Source organism: Dermochelys coriacea, chromosome 2 (genome assembly GCF_009764565.3).
Source record: "Dermochelys coriacea isolate rDerCor1 chromosome 2, rDerCor1.pri.v4, whole genome shotgun sequence".
In the NCBI taxonomy this organism is placed as follows: Eukaryota; Metazoa; Chordata; order Testudines; family Dermochelyidae; genus Dermochelys; species Dermochelys coriacea.
In genome coordinates, this window is record NC_050069.1 from 2,755,965 (window position 1) to 2,768,147 (window position 12,183).

Sequence of the window (12,183 nt, forward strand, 5' to 3'; positions counted from 1 at the left end):
GCAATACATTCCCGGTACGACGTACTGAAGGCCTCAGGACTGAGCTGGAAATCTGTGCAGAGTACGATCTTTGGGGAACATACACAGGTAAGTGACTTATCTGTGGAGCATTTGCAGAGCCTGGGCCTTGGAAGAACTGCAAAATCTCTTTGCGACTCCTGGTTGTATACACAGAGAAACTAAGAGAGGAATGTGTTCTTGGTCTTGTCTGTGCCCTGCTTTTCCTGCAGCTCCTAGCAGTATTCCTACAGTCGGTATCTGTGGTTATTCTGACAGCATAATCATTTCTGCAGCTAGATTTTCTTAGCTGGGAGATGTGAATTTGCATTGTGAACCTCCATTACCGGAAGTGATGACAGACAGTCTTGTTTCTAGGTTTCAGAGTGGTAGCCGTGTTAGTCTGTATCAGCAGAAAGAACGAGGAGTCCTTGTGGCACCTTAGAGACTAACAAATTTATTTGCTCATAAGAGCTTTCGTGGGCTAAAGCCCACTTCATCAGATGCATGCAGTGGAAAATACAGTAGAAATAGATATATAGAGAGATATATACAGAGAACATGAAAAAATGGGTGTTGCCATACCAACTCTTAATGAGATCAATCGATTAAGGTGGGCTATTATCAGCAGGAGAAAAAAAACTTTTCTAGTGATAATCAGGATGGCCCATTTCAAACAGTTGACAAGAAGGTGTGAGTAACAGTAGGGGGGAAATTAGCATGGGGAAATAACCTGCTGAAGAGAAGAAACAGATTGACAGAGCCAGAAGAGTACCCAGAAGTCACCTACTACAGGACTGGCCCAACAAAGAAAATAACAGAACGCCACTAGCCATCACCTTCAGCGCCCAACTAAAACCTCTCCAACGCATCATCAAGGATCTACAACCTATCCTGAAGGACGACCCATCACTCTCACAGATCTTGGGAGACAGGCCAGTCCTTGCTTACAGACAGCCCCCCAGTCTGAAGCAAATACTCACCAGCAACCACACAACACACAACAGAACCACTAACACAGGAACCTATCCTTGCAACAAAGCCCGTTGCCAACTGTGTCCACACATCTATTCAGGGGACACCATCATAGGGCCTAATCACATCAGCCACACTATCAGAGGCTCGTTCACCTGCACATCTACTAATGTGATATATGCCATCATGTGCCAGCAAAGCCCCTCTGCCATGTACATTGGCCAAACCGGACAGTCTCTATGAAAAAGAATAAATGGACACAAATCAGACGTCAAGAATTATAACATTCAAAAACCAGACGGAGAACACTTCAACCTCCCTGGTCACTTAATTACAGACCTAAAAGTGGCAATTCTTCAACAAAAAAACTTCAAAAACAGACTCCAACGAGAAACAGCAAAACTGGAATTAATCTGCAAACTGGACACCATTAAATTAGGCTTGAATAAAGACGGGGAGTGGATGGGTTATTACACTAACTAAAAATTATTTCCCCATGCTAATTTTCCCCCTACTGTTACTCACACCTTCTTGTCAACTGTTTGAAATGGACCATCCTGATTATCACTAGAAAAGTTTTTTTTCTCCTGCTGATAATAGCCCACCTTAATCGATTGATCTCATTAAGAGATGGTATGGCAACACCCATTTTTTCTCACTCTATGTGTGTGTGTATATATATATAAAAATATATCTTCCTCCTGTGTTTTCCACTGCATGCATCTGATGAAGTGGGCTTTAGCCCACGAAAGCTTATGCTCAAATAAATGTGTTAGTCTCTGAGGTTCCACAAGTACTCCTCAGTCTTGGTTCTGTGGTTGGTGTCATCATTCTTTGCAAGCAGGTGATACTCTAACTACAAGAGCTTTGAAGCATTATTTTCCTTGAAGGGAGGTAATTGTAAAAATATTAGGAGTGGACAAGGAGGTATTCTGTCCTGCAGGACGCTCTTGGGCACAGGAGTTGGAGAAACAAACCCTAGCCAGGTGTAGGTTTCCAGAGAAAAGGGAGAAGTAGCTTTTGTGTAGTTTTTCACTCTCTTTTCCTTGGCATCATGCTGCCGACACAGGCAGTGTGGAGCAGGTGACTGATAACTGCTCCTTCTGAGCTTGCTTTGCACTACCCCAAAATATATGTGTTCCTCTGCTATCTTCCTCTTCATTCACCAGGAGTACATCTCCTTAGATGAGCTCCAGACAAGCACTGGCTCCATGTTGTCGGAACACCTGGGCTAAAGACACCTGAAAGTTTATTGACCCACCACACGTTTTCAGTCCTTGTCCGTCACCATCTCCAGGAGCTGGTGAGATTCCTCACAGGACGAAAGAGACTGTGGTGCTCATTGAACCTGGAGCCACGTGTTCAAATGTGCTTCCGGCATGCTAGAGCTGAGACTTTCCTTGCAGACTTTTGGAGGGCTCTCCTGAATAGGCAGGCCTTGCTTTTCTTGGGTTCAAGCAGCGTGTAGCTAGGAATCCACCAAAATACAGCTTCTTGGTGCAAGGAACAGCAATAGCGCCATGCGTCCCTCCCAACATGGAGTGCCATCCATTTGGGAAGGAAGCTCATGCTCTGGGTTTCCGTGGCCCACAGATGAAGATATGATGGGCCACATCTACTGCTGCTGAACTCCACTAACTTCAGTGGGCTTTTCCACAGCCCAGTGTGCCCAAGGTACAGGCCCTGAGAAGAGGAGTCCCGCTGCGGATTGTAGCATTTATGAGTATTTCCTAGAGACGGTGATCCCACTCTGCACCCACGTGTCTGAGAAACATTCAGATTTATGCCATTTGTTTGCTTTGGCTGCTCTGGAACACCAGGAACATCAATGATATGAATATCAAGCAACAAGAATAAGAAGCTGCCCCAGGAGATGTTCAGGAATTGAAGCCAGCTCCCCCACTCCTTTGTTCCCAGTTTAGCTTTGATTATTATCTTTTTGCTATCCAGGTAACCATCAGCAAAATCTACCAGACCCAGGTCTGTGTCAGTTCAACTGTAGTCCTCCCAGGACAACCTACCTCCTAGGAGTGACTTGGGCCCCCCAAGTCAGGGCCCAGAGAGTCAGCCATGTTTGTCACTCAGTCCGCCTGGCCTGGTTGTCACTGAGCTGTTGCTGTTAGTTTATGATCCTGGTATGGTTTCAGTGGTAACCTTGTGCTGAACACATTATACGTATACATCCATCCCCACCTGCCTGGTAGCCATGCAGAGGTGTGCACAGGCTGAGACATTTGCTTTCCCAGATGAGTGAGAACGATTCCAGTTATCTTCAGTGTCATGGGGCAAATCAATAGCTTTTGTGATGATGGAATGCGACTTTTCCAGTGACCGTTCCGCGGACAGGGCTTTTATCAGACCAGTAGAGGGCTCTTGGAACCACTTTCCCCCAGATTGATGTCAGCAGGGCTTTTACCCTCTCCTTGCCCCATATCAGCTATGACAGGACTCTGGCAAGACTGAGGTACCTGGACCAAAGAACGAGTCCAAAGCATCCGTCTGTAGAGGTGCCGAGTATAACGAGGCCCTGTCCTAAATGGTGTTAGGAGTCCTGGTGCATTCTGGGAATATTAACCATATGTGTTGTCATAAGACACCCACTGTTTCTTCCTCACCCCAGTTGCTGACCCGTACCCCTCTCAGCAGGAAAAGGCCTGCTGACATCTCGAGGTTCAGGCAAGATGGTTGAATGAGAGAGGGGGAGAGCCTTGTTCCAGTGGTGTATCAGCATACCTGAGCTCACTGGCCAGGACAGAATTGGAGGCTGGCACATGTATGTAATTAGCCAGGAGTCCAAACTCTGCTTTCCTGCTCAGTTTTCATAGAGGTTTTGTTTCTGGGGTGAGAGAGTCCCCTGTGTGAGCCCAGAAGAAGTCTGCTAACCTTGACCTGGTCTGTGTTCTCCTTTCTGTGATGCAGGAATGAGCTAAATGACCATCTGGATACCATTGATTCCAATCTGGATAACCTCCAAACCATGCTGACCACGCACGGCTTCAGTGTAGACACTAGTGCTCTGCTGGATGTGAGTATCTCAAACCCTCCCTCCCGGAGGAGGGACCGAGCTGTGGCCTGCGGTACCATGTGCGTCAGGGCAGCAGCCACGGAATTTCCATAGCATGTCTGGGGTGTTTTCCTTCCCTGCACTAATCATTCTTTCCTTTGGCAGCTGTTTAGCCCTTCAATGACAGTTACAGACATGAACCTTCCTGACCTGGACAGCAGCCTTGCGAGTGTGAGTAGCTGTTAAACAATCCTCCATGCACACACAGCTGCCAGAACAAAGTGCCTCGTGCCGTTCAGCAGCAGCCCCTGCACCTGGTGAAAGGAAGGCCCTGAGAGGCTCTGAAGGGAGTCCAGGCCAGCTCCAGCATGGAGGGGCCACAATGTGGGGGAGAGTCTCTCTCAGCCCTGGGAGGGCTTGCGGCGCCACCAGGCGGAAATCATCCCGTTAGCACGAAGGCTGCCTCTGAATAATTCATTCAGGGAGCAGATCTGCCTCATCATTCATGCTGTGCTAAGTAGGTGCTGAGACTTCATCTCTCATACAGGCCCTGCTCCCTCAGCACGGAGTTGCACTGAAGCCCATAGAACGGCATGTGGTTTCCATAAACCCTCCTTTCTGCTTTGTAAACTTTCAGAAGAGGTTTTCTTGAAAGGCAAACTCCAGTGATTTCCACAGCATATTGTATTATTTATTATTGTATGTACTTGCACAGCACCAGCAATGTGTCCGTGCTGGAGACGAGCTCTGTGCAGTTCAAAGGCATGTCTCTCTCCCCAATAGAAGTTGGTCCACTAGAAGATAGTTCCCCTGGCCCCTTGTCTCAGTGCAGAACAGGCCAGTCCCAGCCCTGAGATGCTCTCAGGCCCAGTGCTGCTATAGAGACGCTGACCTGGATGTAATGGGCCAGTGGTAGCCACTCTATAGTTCAGACTGATCCCAACTTATAACTATAAGATCCATTTTTAACTTTCTGGCAACTTCCCCAAAAAAATGCCTAGATCCCCTGAGCTCTTCTAGGCCAGGTAGAATTTGTCTTGGAGGTTTGGTAACCTTCAGAAAAGGGGTTTTGCAATTAAGGTATTTCACAAATATCCATCATTCACTCTCTGAACATTTTCCTAGCTTCCTACCCCCAAAATGGCTTGACCTCAAACACCAGGTGTCTGGCTGATTCAGACGGGGGCCCCTTGGTGTTACTGGGGTAGAGTTGCGGGATTACAAAGACCTGGATCATGTTTATAACATTGACGCTGTAAATTATATAAACTGACCTTCTGTTGAGTCCTGCTTCTGCTGCAAGGGCTGCTATGCAGAAAAAGATCGGGTGGGATCAGAGGCCAGGGGACCATGTGGCTAGGATTCTCAGGGGCAGGGCAAGTCAGGCGGGATGGTGAGGAATTATATGGCTGTGGAGTTGGATCCCTGAACTGTTTATTTCCAGACTGTCCAGCCCTTGGATTTTTAGGGAAGCTGTCAAGTATTTGTAAATGAGATTTTTTGATGGGCTTTTAACTGGGCTCCTCTCAAATTTACAACATAACTCTTCAGCGAACGAAGTGGTTTGGATTGATGTGCAGTGTGTATGTCATAGTTCTCTCTTCTCTGGAGCGGAGATGGACATTTGAGTTGCTCCTGTCCTCACTTTGCCTTTGCACTGCTCAACATCTCTGTGCTGGGGACAGACTCAGCTGCACAGGTTCCCAAAGTGTGGTGGGGTTGAGTCCAGAGAGCTGGGTGTGTGCTCACCAGGCCAGCGTCTTCTGACTGCCAGCTGCCCGATAGAGTTAAAAGAAGCTAAATATATATTCAAGCATCTTCCTAAGGTGGTTTTTCCATGGAAGCAGTTGCTGCAGTCATGACAGGCACATGAACCCATGAGGTAGTCCCTGCATTCACCAGTTTTCCACACTATGAAAAAGCTGGAGAACCCCTGATCCAAACACGGCAGCCTGTCTGGTCCTGGGATTAGTAGTGATTCCCCCCAGAGAACGTGTCAAGCCTTAGAATGACCCAGTTTTCTTTACCACCCCAACAACCCCGGGGCAGTTACTTGAACGTTTGGGACCATCGAGGGCGTTCTGCCATTTCCCACAGCTTTCTCTCCTGTTGTTACAACCCTACAAATCTTCTCCTCCTTCCCAGTCCAGTCTGGTTCTTATTGCAGGGCTGGTGTCCAAAGGCCGCACTGACCATTAATCAGCAACATGAGGAGTGCTCTTGCCTTTCGTACTGGTAACAATAAGACTTTGCATAAAACATGTTCTGTTGCAAGCATGTTCTGAGGGCTGCTCCTGGAGACTACAGATGCCAGCATGCAGTATGGCTTCCTGCTCAAATCAAGGTGAGCACTGCAGGCAGCAGTCTGCAGAGTCTCACGCCACAGCTGTATGAAAAGCAGAGCTGGTCCTTACAGTTCTACAAGGCAGCCTTGGTCATCCAGGAGACTCCACCAGAGCCTGCAGTAGCTCACTGATGATATTCCCTAGGTCCCCGGTGTATTTTAGTCTTCTGAATGCTGATGCCCATCTCCTGCCAGCAGGCACTTCCAGATTACAAACCACAGCTGTTTGTGCACTTATCCTGAGGTAGCTAAGGGTCCCTTCCCTCTCCTGGCTCCCTGTGCAAAGGAGTTTGACTTGTGCGGTGCACTTAGCAGCCCAACCTTTCTCCCCACAGATACAGGATCTCCTCTCATCCCAGGAACAGCAGAAACCTGCTGAGACAGAAGCCAGCCCAACAGACATGGGTAAGAAGGCCCCTCCCATTAGTGACCTGTGAGCAAAGGGCTCAAGGCCACGTGGCAGGATCTCTCCAGGCAGCAGCAATTCTCTTTCTTCTCTCAAAAAAACACTGATGATTAAATCTAGGTGTGCATATTGTCACTACACTGCTTGGGATTCTTGGTGGGGGCCCCAGACATCTAGGCGGGGGCTCTCCCTTGATTCTCCGTATTCCCCAGGGGCCTGTGCCCCCAAGATGCTAACTCTTAGTGTTTTTGGCTCTCCTCTCACCACCACCACCCCAGCTGGGCATGCAGTCTCTGGTGGTAACCTGCGCATCCCCCTTCCCTTTCCCAAGCTGGACCAGGGGATGTTTCCCTGAATGTGTGTACCCTTGAGCTGAAAACCTGTGCATTCTGAGCGGGCATCAGGAGGTTTTCACCAACCAGTTCTCATCTCTCTCCCCATTTTAAATCTTGCAGGTGACTCTTGTCTGTGACTGCAGGGCTGCTTCCTTCTGAGCTTGCCATGTGCACCCTTTCCTTTCCCCAGAAGTTGTAGCTCTCCTCTCCTGGGCTCTGATGGCACAAGCGAGACAGGTCCTGGCTCGCTACCTGCTGACACACCAGCCTCACCGGCATTCCCCTGTATGTGCTGCTCACACTGCTGAAGGGCGAGGCCCATGAGCCCCCTGTGTTCTGGGAGATGCTTGGCATGCCTTCTCCCCAGTCCAGTGACAGCATGCTCTAGCGTCTGAGCTGGGAACCAGGCCCTCCTCCATGTAATTCCCACTCGGCCAGAGACATGCTGAGTGGCCGTGTGCCTGGGTCCCAGCTGTAACAGGGGGGTGTCCCTGAACTGCCTCTTGGGGGACAGTTGGTAAAGCCCATTCATGTTCTGCTCCCGGTGCTCAGCTCTTTGCTAAGAGGCTACTAGAATGTCTCCTCCCGCCACAGTGTTTGGCCTTGGGCCTGCAAATTCCTCCTCCCCTCTGAGATCCCCCCTCCTAACGCTAGCCGTCTCCTTGCAGGAAAGCAGCTGGTGCACTACACAGCTCAGCCCCTCTTTCTGGTGGACTCGAGCGCTGTCGACATGGGGAGCGGAGACCTGCCCATCTTCTTTGAGCTGGGGGAAGGGCCATATTTCACCGATGGCGAGGAGTACTCCGAAGACCCCACCATCCCTCTCCTGTCGGGGACTGAGCAGTCCAAACCTAAGGACCCTGCTGTGTCCTAAGGCTGAGTGCAAGAACATGCTGCAAAGGGAAATCCAGCCACCAGCCTCCTTGCTTTGCACAGACATTGAAAGCTCTAACCACCCTTCGGTCCATGTTTGCTTCCCCCGACACTGTGAGGATTTCATTTGTGTGTGTGCTTAATGAGGTGTTTTGAAATCTGCTTTAGATTCTAGCCACCCAGTATAGTGCTCCTCCAGGTTGGCAGTCTTCGGGGGCTGAGCAGTGCTGACCCCTATGCTGTGGTTGTCATCCGACCGGCCAGAGAGGCTAGACAGGCACCAGGGCTTGGAAGTGCAGGCGGGTGATCTGGGTGGTCACAGAATAGCTAGTCACTAAGTGAGATTGTGTTTCATTCTGCACCCCAGGCAAGGGGGGCAGCCATGCCCTGCACAAGGTCCCAACAGTCTGCGAAGGTCAGTTGGTGCTTCACCCTTGCCATGGAGACGGGGCATGGCGGCAGGGCCGCACGATGCTCCCAGGAACAGGTGGCTCGCTCGGCATGTAGAAGGGATTGTGGTTTTGCGGTGGGGAATACCCCCTCCCCCCAGTGAGGTGGACTTGGTGTTTTTTAAAGAGAAATACAAGTTTCCCAACCTGGCGCTGATGGGCTGGGTCCCTTGGTGGTCTCTGCCATGCAGTTAGCTCCCTGCTGCTCTGTGTGTGCGTGGCAGGGCCCCTCGGCTCCCCCAACCCAGCCACAGAGAAGCCGAACTTTCTTGTTTCCTTTCTCTTGCTCCATGTGTGTTTCTTTTCTTTGTGTTGTTTTTTGGTTTGGTTTGGTGGTTTTTGCTTAGCAGTAAAAATTTGTACATTTACACTTCAGATTGTTAATAGTAAAAACTGTATTTTGGATTTTTACATGAGAGAAGAAGCGCCCACTTCTATCTATCTATCTCTGTATATATAAATATCTATATATATACATACAAATATCTATAAAACAAATGGCCTCTCACCTGGCGGCTCTTCTGTGGTTGGAAGCTTTATTTTTATCCTCTCTGTGTTGGGGGAGTGAAGCTGGCGGAGCAGGTCCTAGGCACTAGCCGTAGCCCCAAGAGCTGCGCGGCCTCCACTGTAACTGACCTCGCAGCCCTGGACACTGACACGTGGGACCTGGCTCCAGGTGCCGTGTGCTCTACCTTTAGAGCAGTAGCTTGAGCTGTTACCACCTGTGTCCATAAGAGCCGACATTCCTGCTTCCAGCTTCAGCAAAAGAAAACAGCAGATCCCAAAGTCGGTTTCTCTGGCACATCTCTGCAGAGCAGGGGATAGCTCCAGGTTTGGGTGATAGACGATCTGGGGTTTATTTTTGGGGGGGGGGTGCATCTTTAATTTCCGTGTTGTGGTTTCCCTGCTGGAATCCCACCCCAGGTTTAGGGGCTGAATTTTCAAGGATGTTTCTGTTTTAGAGCCCATTGGGGGTGAGTGTGCAGCTCAGCCCATATCAATGTGCCAGACGTGTGTTGGACACTTGCACGCCTCTGAGGAGTCCTTTTTTAATAAGAACAATAAAAGAAAAATTGCATTGTTAAGTTGAGCGTGTTCAAAACTTCCCTCCCTCTCTGTCCTCTGTTGGTAGTTGATGTCATGGTTAATCATATGTGGTGCTTGTATCTCTGTTGGTTGCACAGGAGATGCTGTGACTGCTTGAACTCATGGGACTTCTGCAGGCAGCAGCTCGTACACAGATTTTTCCTGGCTGACATCAGACCAAGGGCTGCATACATTAAGTGAACCAGTGTTGCAAGAAACCAGTGCTTCAGACCCCTGGAGTTATAACAGGCACAAGGCCTGGAGCCAACCTGCCGCTGGTGTCCTTCAGGCCTTGGTGATAATGGGTGGTTATGACATCTGCTAGCTGATGTGTGTCAGATCCAGAGCTGGTACCATGTACAATCATTGCTTCCCACAGGGACTGCTCTGCACTGAGTTCGCCAGTCCTTTGGACCCATCCCAAAATGCAGTGCTTCACCGTTGGGAATTGCCCGGTGCCCAGTAACACAGTTGAGTACTATGGGGTAGGTGCTGTAGAATCCCAGAATGTACTGGGGTTAGCAGTGCAGTGTATGCACTACACAAGGCTCTTTCAAAGTCTCTGGGTGGGGGACCCAGGGATGAATAAAGTGCAGCCATTGGATGCTGGCGAGGTCCCTGCAGGGCTCTCCTGGTTTAGCAGAGATGCAGGCCAAAAAGTGGAGCTCATTGTCCACTTGCCACATCCCCTGCAACCTACCTGGGAGCCATGCACTGGGAGTGGTGCTCAGCGCAGTGGGCCTGGTCCAATTCCCATTGGCACTGCCAGTAAAAAGAACAGAGTGACGTGTATCAGAGCCCTGCATCCCGAGAAGCATCATGTTCTCTTTGGGTATGTCTACACTGCAAGTAGCCACCCGCAGCTGGCCTGTGCCAGCTCACCTGGCCTAAGCGGCTGTGTAACTGCAGTGTAGACGTTTGGGTTGAAGCCAGGGCCGTAGGACCCTGTAAGGTGGGAGGGTCCCAGAGCTCGGGCTGCAATCCAGATCCAAAAGTCCACACCACAGTTAAACAGCCCCTTGGCCTGAGCCCCGCAAGCCCAAGGCAGCTGGCACGGGCCAGCCACAGGGGTCTCATTGCAGGGCAGACAGACCCTTTGTGCGTCTGGAGCTCCTCAAGCCCACAGCTCAGTGTTACCTGACTACCTGCCTATTCCATCAGCTTCCCTCTCCAACACCTTGCTCCTGTGTATTCCCAGTGAGCTGGTTTGTTGTGACATTGGCTCTCCTGGGTAAGCAGAGGGCCAGTCTTGAGGGGACTGGCTGCCTTCCCTTTTGCAGTGTTACCACCTTGCTCCCTCATTTGGGTTAGAGCTGTATTGCTCGTGCATGGCACGTGCTCTCCACCCCGTGTCTCTAGCAGGGCATCGCTATTGTCCTTTTCCATTCAGTGGATGGGTACGCTTCCCACTCACAGACTTGTCTGATCTCAGCCATGCCTCTTCGCCAGAGTCGCCTCTTCCCTTCTACCAAGAACACCAGGCTCCATGTCCCTTGTTCCCCATGTAATTTATGGCAGGTCTTTGCTTCCCCCGCTTGGCAGGAAGTCATTCTGGCACTGTTTCCTACTTTCTTGATTTTCTTCTCCCAAGTTTTGGAACCCATCTCTGATGTGAGAAACCCCTACGTCCATGACAGGGTTTTCAGCAGTCCTTACGCATGTGTCTGTCCCCCTCCCAGCCGTGCTGTCTGTGATGTGAAAAGGGGAGCTCAGTGTGTCGGAAGCAGAAAGAATTGTCCGGATGAAGTGGAGTTACTGTAATGAGTCAGGCAAAAGAAGAATGCTGGTGTTGTAGGGAATGGCACGCGGGCCCTCCGCAGTCCAGCTTTGTGAGGGTTTGAGTGAGAACACATTAATTCAGAGTCCTTTGTACTATAAATACTACACATGTGACTGCAAAGGGCCCCGCCCTGCTGAGCTGTGTTTGTGTTGAGGGGTGTGACGAAGGAATGATCATCCTCACTCGGAAAGAACAGTCCCCTTTGGATTGGACTCTGTTACTTGATGTGTTGGTGCTCCCCGCTCTCCTCCAGCATTGGTCACCTGGCATCTTGTGAGGTTGTAGGCTGTGACGGGAAGATGGCAACTTCAGCAATGCCTTACAAAATCAAAATTGTTAAGAATGATGCAGAAAAGAAAGAAGAATTCAACAAATAGTTCTGTTCTACATTTGGAGAGAAGCAGGATGCTGTATTCAGGTCACATGAGGATGATGAAGTGTTTTCCAATCCATTAGTGACTTAGGAGGATGACAAGCGACATCTGCTAGCAATGAACACTGTTTAATCAGCAGGATAACTTGCACCCAAGAGTCCTAAAGGAGCTGGCTAAGGAGGTCTGTGGCCAGCTAATGTTCATTTTGGGGGTACCAGGGAAATTGCAGGAAACAGGAAGAGTACTAATCTGCCAATAGTCAAAAAGGGCAAGCAGGATGACCTGAGTAATTAGAGGCCAGTTAGCCTGACATCAATCCTGGGCAGAATAATGGAACAGCTGATACAGGATTTAATCAATAAAGAATTAAAGGATAGGAATATAATTAATGCCAGTCAACAAGGTTTTATGGAAAACAGATCTTGTCAAACAAGCCTGCTTTCATTGTTTGATGTGATTACAAGGTTGGTTGATAAAGGTAACTGTAGGTGTAATAGATTTTAGAGTTTTGTAAGGCCTTTGACTTAGTACCACATGACATTCTGCTTAAAAAATAAGCA

General features: G+C 49.5%; 1 protein-coding gene across 4 annotated transcripts in view; it reads left to right on the forward strand.

Annotated features, from left to right (window-relative positions):
• The window catches only part of HSF1 (heat shock transcription factor 1), a 98,752-nt gene extending 89,861 nt beyond the window's left edge, over nt 1–8,891 (forward strand). For all 4 annotated transcript variants that reach the window (XM_038388735.2, XM_038388736.2, XM_043509866.1 and 1 more), the window contains 4 exons: nt 3,892–3,997; nt 4,142–4,207; nt 6,656–6,725; nt 7,730–8,891. In XM_038388735.2, coding sequence (XP_038244663.1) covers nt 3,892–3,997; nt 4,142–4,207; nt 6,656–6,725; nt 7,730–7,935 — 448 coding nt within the window. In that variant the 3' untranslated portion in view covers nt 7,936–8,891. The remainder of the gene's footprint in view (nt 1–3,891; nt 3,998–4,141; nt 4,208–6,655; nt 6,726–7,729) is intronic.
• Nucleotides 8,892–12,183: the final 3,292 nt, after the last annotated feature.